This window comes from Prinia subflava, chromosome Z (assembly GCF_021018805.1).
Source record: "Prinia subflava isolate CZ2003 ecotype Zambia chromosome Z, Cam_Psub_1.2, whole genome shotgun sequence".
Classification (NCBI taxonomy): Eukaryota; Metazoa; Chordata; class Aves; order Passeriformes; family Cisticolidae; genus Prinia; species Prinia subflava.
Window position 1 is genome coordinate 99,523,224 of NC_086283.1, and position 11,945 is coordinate 99,535,168.

General features: G+C 43.6%; 1 protein-coding gene across 1 annotated transcript in view; it reads right to left on the reverse strand.

The window, feature by feature from the left end:
• Window positions 1–11,411, reverse strand: part of MAP1B (microtubule associated protein 1B) — a 67,839-nt gene extending 56,428 nt beyond the window's left edge. Inside the window, exons 1-2 of the mRNA XM_063422902.1 lie at window positions 10,906–11,411; window positions 6,190–6,291 (exon numbers count right to left, since the gene is read on the reverse strand). Coding sequence (XP_063278972.1) covers window positions 6,190–6,291; window positions 10,906–11,083 — 280 coding nt within the window. The 5' untranslated portion in view covers window positions 11,084–11,411. The remainder of the gene's footprint in view (window positions 1–6,189; window positions 6,292–10,905) is intronic.
• Window positions 11,412–11,945: the final 534 nt, after the last annotated feature.

Below are 11,945 nucleotides of genomic sequence, written 5' to 3' on the forward strand. Positions count from 1 at the left end.
TTTTTTTTTTTCTTTGGGGAGTTCTTTTGTGGGGTTAATAGCTTGTTTTAAACAAAACCCCAAGCTTTCCAGAGTTACAGATGGGAATAACGTCCCACACACAGCTACACAGGAGACAGGGACAGACGGACACAGGACAGTGACTCACCTTACAGACAAGCTTTCAAGTACTAAAATACATAAAATTATAACACAAAAACAGTACTGAAGTTCACATAAGTTTGTTTATGAATTGGTTATTTTAACACAATATTTTACACTTGCAGAACTCTGCAAAACCTGCCAATCCATGTCACCAGGAGCGCTGCTTTTCTTCTCAGCTCTAGGAACAGATTACCACCAGCAACTGCAACCCCAAACTAACCACCTTGTTTTTTTGGTGGGAGCACCTGGAGGGGGATTGATGCAAAAACATGCACCTCTGCTACAGAACTTATCCAGCTTTCTAAGCAGTGCTTAGCTCTGCTGCTCACAGGGACTGTGAGGAGCTGTGAGATTCCCCTGGCAGCCAGGATCCCATGGATTTTCAGCCAGCAGGGATGCACCTCCTGTACCTGTCTCTACAAGGCAGGTGACAGCTGGAGCACACCATGCTCTTGCAAGGTTGGTATCAGTAGCCACAGTGGCAACTCTCACTCCACAGATGGCAGTGGGAATAAACATGAGCTCCCCATTCCACCCAGTCTGGAGACAGGGAGTGTCTCAACTCTTCTGGCTTGGGTCTGGTTCTATTTCTGAATACAGTGGTAGGAAGGTATCTTCAAAAAAGAAGATAAAATGTTCACTTTTTTGCTAATTATGGGGTATTTTTGTGTGTGTTCTGACTTCAAAATACTAGATAGTAATTTCTCTAATACAAAATCCATTCCAATTATTTCAGAGGCCTTTGGATCAAGTCTCTTCTCATTATAAAGTCCAATTAAAACCTTTAATGTTTCTCCGAAGTAACTGATAAATTAGATGAGAAAGGAACAAACTCCACAAAAGTAAAGTACATAAGTCTTAACAAGATTAAGAAAAACAGACATCTGGCAAAAATGTTGCACATGACAAAAAGAAATCAGATTTAAAAAGTGGCAATGATATTCTGGTTACACGTTTATTATAAATCCATGATGGAAGAGATGAGAGGTAAGATATCTGTAAATGATACTGGGCAGAGGTCAGAAATAAAATATTGTTGAGGTTTTCAGTTTCAGAAATCCCACACAGACAAAATATTACAAAAAAGATTGAGGAATCTCACAAGCAACATATTAAGAATTATAATTCCATCAGGTAACCCTTAACAAAGAAACCTTTGTGGATATACCATTAGGTATGCTGATTTACATTCTAATAACGAGGAATGGGGATTCAAATTTCATAATTCTATTAAATAATTCAGTTAAAATTCTATCATTATTCATAACTAACTTAATCTCTTGCCTCTGCTAGCTGCCTAACACAAGCCAAAACCTGTTCCCATAAAATATGGGCTATTCTAAGACGATTTAACTTACTGTATTTAATTTTGATACAAGGCATTTAAAAATAACCTTTCACTAATTTTGCTGATTCACACTAACAGCTTAGCATCAGCAGGTACCGGTGTTTTGGCAGCAATGAAAATTCATGCTAATTTTCTTTGAGGTCTTTCCTAAAAAAAGCAGAAATGGAAGTCAATGCCAAAATGATTGTCACATAAGTGCAACACCCTAAAAGGTGTAAAAAAAGATGATAAAGAGACTTATTAACCCATCTTTGGAATTTTAAGTAGTACTAAGAAAAGAAGGCTTTGACAATTCTTGTACCCAAACACATAGGGTGTTAGACTGTAATTCTCTCCTGAACCACCAAAATCTGAGCATCTCCCCAAAAAGCTCAGGAGCAGTCCAGTGCATATGCTCCCATCAACTCCTCTAACAGGAGGCAGGGGCTCCTCCTGGCTTTGTGCTGCAGGTCACCCTGCAGGGACACCACTCGCAGCCACTGCAGCGTGAGTCAGCTCAATCACCTTCTCCAGTCTGCCTCCATTTTCTCCCTCTCAATGCGCAAATACTTGGAGACACAAAGCGAGCCCAGCAGCAGACCAAAAATCAACTTCTCCAAACATACACTAAGCTAAAAGGATTCCACTCAATAGCTACTCCACCCACCATCACAAGCTCTAAATACCCGAGGAATCATATCTGCAGCACATCCCTAAATGCTCACACCAGGCTACCTGAGTTCTTAAGCAAAATTAATTCCTAGGCAGTTATAGCACTCAGAGTGCCTGAAAAATCTGGTCTTGCCTTCTTGTCTCTTTTCCCTTTCTTTTTCAAATGGTAGGTTTAGCTCAAGCACCTATGTAGTGACTTGGGGAATTTTGATGAACTGCAGTTTTCAAGTAAATCAGCACAAAACCCCATGCTGTTCAGGATTTTATTGGTGACTCCACAAGCACAAGCTACTAGGTGTGATGTTAACTGGTTTTAGGTCTGCTTTGACAAAGGAAATGGGACTACACACCACTTTGTCAAAGTATGGAGCTGTGCACATCAATGACCAAAACTCCCCAGAACCCAAAATCCTTCACAGGTCATGAGCAGTCCTAAGCAGTAACTTTTGAAATGGTGACTGTCAGAAGGGAAGTTGTTAAGGTTTTATGGAATAACGACAGTATCATAAAGCAAGGACTTTTTAGGAAGCCTGAAAGAGGCAAGCCCACTGATGCAGGTGGCTGCCAAGAGGAAATAAAACATGTCTTGCACTTTGCCAAGATCCCCTCTGGCTGCAGGCAGGCTGGCAATAAAAAAGTGTTAGGCACAGGTTAAGGCAGGATTCACTTAGGTCAGCAGTCAGTGTCTGCACTGGCTAATGGGCAACAGGAGTTTCCTGGTACTATTCTGATAGGAAATACATATTTATGTTCTTGATTACCACAGGACAAAGAACAAAGTAGCCACAGTGCATAGCTTGAGCAATATTTATTAGAAGTTTGGGGGTGAACAGCTTTTTATTAAATAAAACAGGTTTTATCTAGACAAGGGCTTGAATATGCACCAATGCAACAGTTAAGTGTCCCCAGATGGAAACTGGGGATAAAATAAGGGTGTACAAGTCTTACACAGAAGGGCCCTCAATGGCTTCACCCTCCCCCACCCAAAAACATGTTCTTTTGTGATGCTGCTTTATGCAGCTGAAACTTTCGTGTTAATTAAGCAAAGATTGGTAGGTACAGCTGCAATTTCAAATGAGCTCTTTCCAAGACTCTCCACTTGTTCTGCCTCACTACCAGATGCACATTTCCTTTTCCAGCTTGTAAGCTGTTTGCATTTTTTTGTCCCTTTCATATTACCATAAGATGGAAGTTATCAGAACATGACAAAGAAAACAGAGGCGCCACTGGAGGACCCCTTTAAAGTCATGCAGCCTGTTGTCATGGCAACCACTTAATTAGTCGTGTTACTCATGTTTTCACCAGCACCTGGCAACATCACCTCTCCAAGATCTGCTATTATTAAGGAGTCTGCTAACTCAGCTGCTTTACAAGGTAGCAGAAAAGATCTGCTGGCGTTTCCATTCTGAATCTTATTTTTCAGGAATCATAAAACACTCATAAATTGCCCAACAGCTGAGTACAATGTGCACAAACACCACTGTGACAACCCATCCCCCTGAAAAGAACACAAAGGAGGCCTTGGGATCTAATCATGCTCCCTGCAGTATCAGTATGTATGTACACTGCTATTCACTAAACAGGGAGGGGGATCAGACCTTAAATTCTTTAAGTGAAAACACACAAATACTTTGAGAGACATCTCTTGCACATCTCTCCTTTGACACCACAGGTGTATGGCACAGGGACAGGATTGGCCCCATTTCTTCCAAGCTTCTTTTTGCAGAAAGATTCCCACCCTTCACATTGCTGCTGTCCATATCCTCAAGCTGCTCTGAGAAGCACACAAGCTCACACTGAGCCAGCACTGCAATTACCATAATTAAACATGATAATCAAACAGTCTTCAGTCAGCCAGCAGTCGGACCTGACAAAACCAGGAGCCTTCCTCAAGTGTAAACTGTCCCTAAATGTGAGCTGCACAGAGCCTTCAGACTCAAAGGGCTGAAAAGAAAAGGTTTAATTACATTCCACAGGCAACCCCATCACCTTGGACAAATACTTCCCTTGGACAAAAGATCACCTAGTTACCTAAATTCCATTTCTGGGTTTGGGACCATAAAGGAATACATCCTTACAATCATCTCTTCAGTATCAAAGTTGACTGTTTCAAGGATCAAGCACCCGGAATTTAATATTTGAGTGCTGTAACAGAAGTTAAAAATTCTGAAATCTTATTAGAATGTGGCAACAAAAAAGCCGTTTCTCTGCCAAACAGCAGAGACGATACAAAGGAGCCTCATGCAGAATTCAGCATCAGAGAACAACAGAAATAAACTAAAATAATTCTCTGATCTCTACAGTGGGATTCTGGAGGTAAAAATGTGCTTATCCACTAAATTTTAGACAAGAAGTTGGTCCAAACAGATAGCTTTATCCCTTGATATTGCCTTTATTCAAGTTTCAAGGCCCCCTTAATGCTCTTTAAACACAGATTTTGGCAGCTCATTGTTTAAAGATTGAGCAGTACTGAAAAACACATTCATTTCTGCTTGTCAGAGATGTTGATGAATTCCAGTCACATGCAATTAAGCTGGAATTCAACACAATGACAGATTAAACAGCGAAGTCTAGACAAACAAGGAGAAAAAAATCAATCAAAAATACAATTCCCAGAGAAAAAAATCCTAAACAATTCTACATTGTTTCTGCTGCAAAAGGGGTGGACAATCTTATTTATTATATGAAAGTAGAGGATTTGTTGTATTTTAATTCATGCAGTGGTATTAGAATCATCTACAAGAGACAGTAAAAAATACTAGACACGTTGTAATATTTTTGCAACATAAGATCTTTAAGTTTTAAAGTAAAACACGGATACATCAAAAATGGCATAAAAACAGCATTTTGTATTTCTTAAAGATAAATTCCCTCTCTGTAAAGCAAAGCAACAAATGTCACTGAGAAGTTGTACTGGTTTAATGACATTTTAAATGAAATAGAAGACAAGTATTCTAGGCCCCAGTTTACATCCACATAAATAAGGGGCTAATGTCTTCACTCAGAAATCTTCATGCTGTGTATTGTTTTATTAGTCATGTTGGTTTTCAAAACAGAGGAAGAATCATAAATGTACACAATTTTTTCTTAACTCTGGCAGTGCTTTACTCTCTCTAGATATGGGGAGATACTGCTTTAAAGCAAAAACTGCTTTAACGTATGCTGCAAGAAGAAGAAATTAGTTACACAGGACATTTTTGTACATTATTCAAAACCATCAGATCAATGCTGTAAGGCATCAGGGTCTCTCTGTCAACAATGTATAGCAGCTGACCTCAGGAAGGTGATTTAGATGCAAAATTTCATAGCCCTTTTTCACCACACCTGAGAGATGCTCCAGAAGCTGGAATTTTTAATACTTTTCAGTGCAAGGTTGTACTGTAAAACAGCACTCAATATGCACATGGCCACAATGATTTTACCAATGACAGAAACCTCTCCTAGTTTGAAAAGGTCATATATCTTCACAAGAAACCTGTTTGAATTCATCCATACTCATTCAGCAATTGTACCAAGAGTGATGAGACTTGGAAAACTTACCAAACACTTGGTTCTCATGAAACCAGAACAAACCCAAATTTTACACTTCACAAAACTGGTAAATGTTTCACTTTATTGAATGGATCCTCTTAAGGAAGAATGGGCTCGAAAGCAAAGAGATTTAGTCTTACTAGCCCTGTACATTTCTGATTTTCTCATACAAGCCAAGAGAGGGAAGGCAGACTCACCATAACTCAGCTTCTCATACCAAGAGAGACAAATAAGTCCAAGTTCTTTGGGAAGAAACACAGGGCTTGAGCTGCAGTTGTACAACAGCTGTGACATCAGTTCTGGCTCTGCCAAGATGTAGGGCTGACCTTTACAGTTATTGTTCTGCATGCACTCTACCTACCACAATAAGCTTCCATCACTGGATTACCAGATTGTTGCTACATGAAGAAACTGTTCAATCAAAAAAGTGAGTTTTCTTAACTTTAAAAGGGTCCTAAAACTAATGGGCCAGGAAATTTCAGAGTGTAGTTTAGCAGTTCTGCTCTTAGACTCACCTCGAACTTCAGGAGAGAATCGAGCTGAATGGCGAGACACAAAAAGTTTCAGTTCTTGATCCAAGTTGCACTCGACCAAGTTTGTGTCCCATGACCGGATTCCTAAAATTCAAAATACAAAACACATCTTGACACATGAGCACTGGAAGTTTTAACCGAGTATTCTTCTATTTGCATTCAAGCTACTTGCATATTTCTAAATTCCGAGTCCAGCCTCACTTCCTTCCAAAGCATGCAGCTATTTTTTAAAATGCCTTCAGAAGGATGCTGACAGGAATCAGAAAAAGATAATCTGCCTTTCCAAAAGGTGACCATTCTTCAAGGTCCCAGCTTTAGAACTTCACAGTAGACTACTGATACACCTTTAAAATGTAATGTCCCTGACATGACTTTAAAATCACAATATCCAGGTTTACAAAAATGGAAGAGTGAATCACCCAGCGGACACTTCCGTCATGTTGCCCTTCTGAGAAGAAAAAGACAGCATTACCTAGCATGTTGCTAATTAATATTTAAATACAAAGTATTAAATTGCTGACTTCTTCATTCAGTATCTTTGAAGCATACCATATTTTAAATTAAAATTTAAGTGATCTTTTATTTATGAAGTGTCAGAACTCTAGTTTTGAGATTCGAAAATGCTGTGCTTGATCTTTTTTTTTTAAATCAAACCACACATCTCTGTTCCCTACTGTTTTTCCCCCAGCTACTTAAAAAGAGACACTTGACACTATATGACCAAAAAATATGTTATTCCAAAGTAGATTTTTAAGGGCTGAAATTTGACCAGGAAAAAAAAAAGGTCATTGCAGCCAAAAGACAAGTTTCTAGTTTTCTTCCATAAGATTTCGATGAATAATTTGAAAAAAAGAAAACAAAAAAACCCCACCATACTTTACTTTTTTCTATAATTTTGTTTCGAAATTGTTCTAAAAAAATCTTCTAGTTTTGAAATAATGAGCAGGTAGTAACACTACAAGTAAGTCCAGGCACTGGTGCAATTCTGAAAATCAAACCTACACCCATTTTTTTGTCCTAAAAAAAATATCATTACATCTACACAAACAAACTAGCAAACATAAAATGGATTGTTGGGAGGAGGTGAGGATGTGTCTGGTAGTCCCTTCCCACATGACCATGCCTTTGCATGGAATTATTGGTCTAGATCACTTTGGGGTTTGACAATGAGATGCCTGAAGAGGTGAGTGTCCAACCCCTCAGAGTGACTCTAGGACTAACACTGCTGGTCACTCTGTCAGGGTTTCAGGCTGTGGATGATCCTGTCAATGCCACTTCCCATACTTTATGTATTTTCTGTTTCAAGGCAGCAGAAATGTCAGAACTCAGACTGGCAGAAGCCACGTTGCAGGGATGAAGCATGAGGAGAAGAGAGGGAATAGCAGAGAAACCAGATCTGCAGTGCCTGTCTCCCATTGCAGCTCTGAGTAGGTTCTCCATGCAAATATGAACATCTGCATTTTAAAAGCCTGAAGCCTCTGCAGGAAGAATGCAACCAGGGCTTTTCCTTGTCGGCATCCAAAGGCAGTAGCAAGCTTACTGTAACCTGCTACCAACAGTTAGGCAGCTGCCATTTGAATCTCAAGAAAAATTTGAAAATACAGTGTTGCCTGTGCACTCCATAACCACTAGGGAAAAATAACTGAGCTATGACCAGCCACCTCCACTTCCTGACTGACGCATCATTGTTCAGAGAGATAAGCAGCAAGACTCTTCTGCAAGTCTCCTTACTTTGTTTTTTTCAGAAAGCTCTTGGCCATATGGTGCATTTTTGGGACAAGTTTTGGCAGGCAAATACATCTAAACGGGCTTTAATATCTTCCAGGTGTTGGAATATTTGAGGGCAAGAACACCAAGATGTTATAATACCATATACATAGAGCACATATGAAAACAATAACTGTTAAAATGACACTTATCACAAAGCTGAAGCACACTGAATGAATGAGTGCTGAACTTCAAGAAGCTTGAAGATAAACAGCTCCCTGGCCTATGACACCAAGCTTGGGCAGAGAAACTACAATGCTTTCTGGAGGTGAGTTAAACAACATGGACTATGATTCATCAATGCTGCTAATGACAGGACTCATCCACCATCCCTAGCTGCTTTAGATGCAATCCTAATTTGCTGTAGGGATAAGATTCTGATTAGATGTAGTCAAGATTGCTCAACCATTGCCTGATTGAGCCAGGCGATGTTCAAAATACAGAACTCAACACAAAATAAATAGGAAAAAAAAACCCCAAGGGAAAAAAAAAGCTCAGATGCCCTATGCACACAGCAGTCCTAGAAGCTGAAGCTGGAATTTGGGTAGACTATCCTAAATTTGCGACTGCATGATTCAGCAATCTGGATGCTAAAATTATGCATGTGTATTATTGAGTAGCAAAATGTATTAAATGAATGATATCACTAAATCAGGTTTTGGGCGGAACAAAGGTAAATGCAGAACTAAAATCCAAGGTCAATCCAATGATGGATCAGCAGTATGGACACAACTGCTGTAAACATGGCTGAACTGGAGCTATTTCTTTTTTTCTGCAGTCTTAGGAGTGCCATTAGGCACAGGACTAATCAGGCAGCAGGCAGGGCACACCCAGAAGCATCTGCTAAATCAGTGGAAAAATCCTGAAGCTTTCTCTTCAGTCCCCTCTTCTCTTTTGGTGGGTTTGGTGGGTTGGAGGACTGCCCTTTTAGCAAAGTCACATCCAAAATGTAATTACTGAAAATGCGTCTTGCCACGCCGTTCCCTGCCCATGATATATCAAGAAATGACTCTGCATTCCACCAGGTTGCGTAGCATCACGCCACTGATGTGCTATCAGCAGATGTTTTCTTTGACACGTTGCTCTGCAGTTTGGCGCATGAATCCACAGTTTTTGGTGATGGTACCCAGGAGATGTACCAGAGAAGACAGTGAGGCAGAGTTATCAAGAACCAAAACGCATTTAAAAAGCTCTATTGAGAATAAAGGCAGCAAGAAATGTTTTTTTCCAGACTACAGCAGACTTTCCAAAGAGAAGAATATCACCTGAAACCATAACTGCCTCATGTAGATAGAGCAGTCAGACTCCCACTGTATTCATCCAGAACAATGTACCTTAAAATTTCACCAAGCAGTTTTCTTAGCAGGGTAAAAAAATTACCCTCAATCAGATGGTCATATACTAGAAGCAGCAAGGTGGCTTCTAATCAAAAATGATGAATTAAAAGGCCAAAATATTCCCTCTGGACACCTAAAACTGTAAGTGGGTGTTATGCTTAGTGGCAGGAGATAGCAGCAACTGAGCTATGCAGCAGCAACTGTACAATAGGAGACTCAAGAAGAGACTGAAGAGCATTTCTTCAGAGGAATGGTATTAGCTGTCTTGAGGGAAGAAATTTTACCAAATTGCTTTATAATCTCTGACAATTTAATTAAAATGCAGCCAGTTCTCTTTTAACACGACTGAAAATTAGACAGAGTTAAGGAAATGCAATGCTGAAGAAGCTCTGGATGACAAAGCACCTGCCTCAGTAGCTCTCCCCAAGAGACAATGGTAGCAATAAAGATGAACCATCATAAAGGTTATGATGAAACAGGTTAGCTGAGATGAGGATGCCTTTACCCTTAAACAATATTGAAAAAGAATTCAGAGAAATAACCAACTAAAGCAACAATGGTTGAGAAAGCAACAATAGAGACAGACGAAGTCCTAGCTGGACTGCTGAACCACACCTACATGACAAGGCTGCTACCAATTCCCCGTTCCGGGATCTCTTCTCCACTCTTAACAATGGCAGTTCCTCAAATCTTTGTTTTCACCAGCCCAGAACAAAAAATACATATTATAAAATTAAGTATCAACTGAGTTTAACTAACTGTAAGGTCCGGCAATAATTTTCTTTGTGCTTTATTCCACTAATACTGCAACAGCTTGTTGGCTTTTTTTTTTTCCTCTCCGCATATATACTGCAATCTATTGTATCAGAAACCACAACGAAACTTATAAAACTGTCATTTCACTTGCAATACCATCGTGCATCTTCGTTTTAAGAAAAGGACAAATAAACGCCGAGTCAGAGCAGCCCGCAGTCGGACAATAACGAGGCTGGGCACTCGGGTAACAGCCTTATACGGGTTTTCTTTATTGCAATATCTATACGTGTATATAAAACTTGGGTCCTGAAAAATTGCCCAGACGACAGAAAAGTCCCCGCGCCCAAAGTTAGACACAAAGGCGCGGCTGCGCTCCCGCCCGTGCAGCCTCCGCCGCCGAGAGGGAAAACGCCCCGAACCCTCCGGCTCGGCGCAGCTCCGGGGGACTGCGGGCGGCAGCCCCAGCCCAGCCCATCCACCGCATCCCCGGCCGCCCTTTGTCCGCCCCGGGCTGCCATCGGGACCGCAGTGCGGACCGTGCCACGCCCACCCGCCGGTGTCTCCGGGCAGACGGGCTCGGCGGCGGGCGCCGCGCTCCGACCCGGCCCCTCCGCACAGCCAAGGCGGGAGGGGGCTCGCTGCGGCTCCCCGCACCGAGGGGAGCGGCCGCGCCACTGCGGCGCATCCCCCGGGGGATAAAGAGCCGGAGACCGCGGCTCGGCGGGATGGGTGTCGGGGAGGGGGGCGAATGCCGGCCGCCGGCCGCGCCCAGGGAGGGGCAGGGCGCCGGCGGGGGTGCGGGGCGCTGCCCGCGGCGCCCCGGCTGCCGCCGCCTCACCTCGCTCGATGTTGGCGATGGCCCGCCGCAGGTGCTCCTCGGTCACCAGCTCTCCGATGACCACCAGCAGGTAAAACTTGCTGTCTAGGAAGCGGTGCGAGAGGCTGGGCGAGGTGGAGGTCGGGTTGGGGATGCTGCAGGAGGGCTCCGAGTCCGCTTCCACCACGACGGTGGCCATCGCCTCCGCCCCGCGGCTCCGGGGCGCTGGGCGCAGAGGGGCCGCTCGGCGGCGGCTCCGCAGGCGGCAAGGAGGGAGTGAGGGCGGGTGGGGAGGCGGCGGCGCTTTTATACGGAGACGGTGCAGGGCAGGGACCTGGTGAGGAGGAGGAGGAGGAAGGGGGGGAGCCGGCGCATCCTCCGCGCCGCCGCCGCCGCCTTTCCAGCATCCACAGCTGATGTCATCTGCGGCAAATCCTCCCCGCGGCGGCCCCCGGAAGCAGGAAGGACGCGGGGGGCGAACAACGCCCCGAGGGGACGCCGAGGGGTGCGCCCCGCGCCCCGCTCCCGGCCCGGCCCTGCGAGCCCTCCGCCGCAGCCCCGCTGTCCCCGGTCCCCTTGCTCGGTCGGGGCGTCACCCTGCCGGCCCGGCACCCCGAGGCCCGTCCCGGGTCCCAGCCTTGAAAAGGGGCGACGAGGAGCCGCAGGTGATGGCCCGGCAGCCCTGGGGAGCTCATGTGGGGAAGCATCGGGACTCCAGCAGCGCTCCAGACGCGCACGGAAAAGCAGTGCCACTGCCCAAGGCCGGTTGTCCTCTCCTACATCTTGCTGTAGCACTGCAGCAAAATTTGAGTCACGCTTAAAACACACACCCTCACCCAGCAGTCTAAGCATTCTTGCTAACTTTTTTTAATTTGAAAGCAGTTCATTTAATGAGATGCTTCACGCATAGCCTCTCTGCACATATTCAGTGCCCGTGGATATACCACACCAGAGCACTGGTTTTGGAAAACGTGCTGAAACCTGTGTTCTTAGCTTATTCAAAGTTGCAGAAGTTCAAAGGGCTTTGGTAAAGTAATGTTCACCAGGCTCAAGCAACTGCA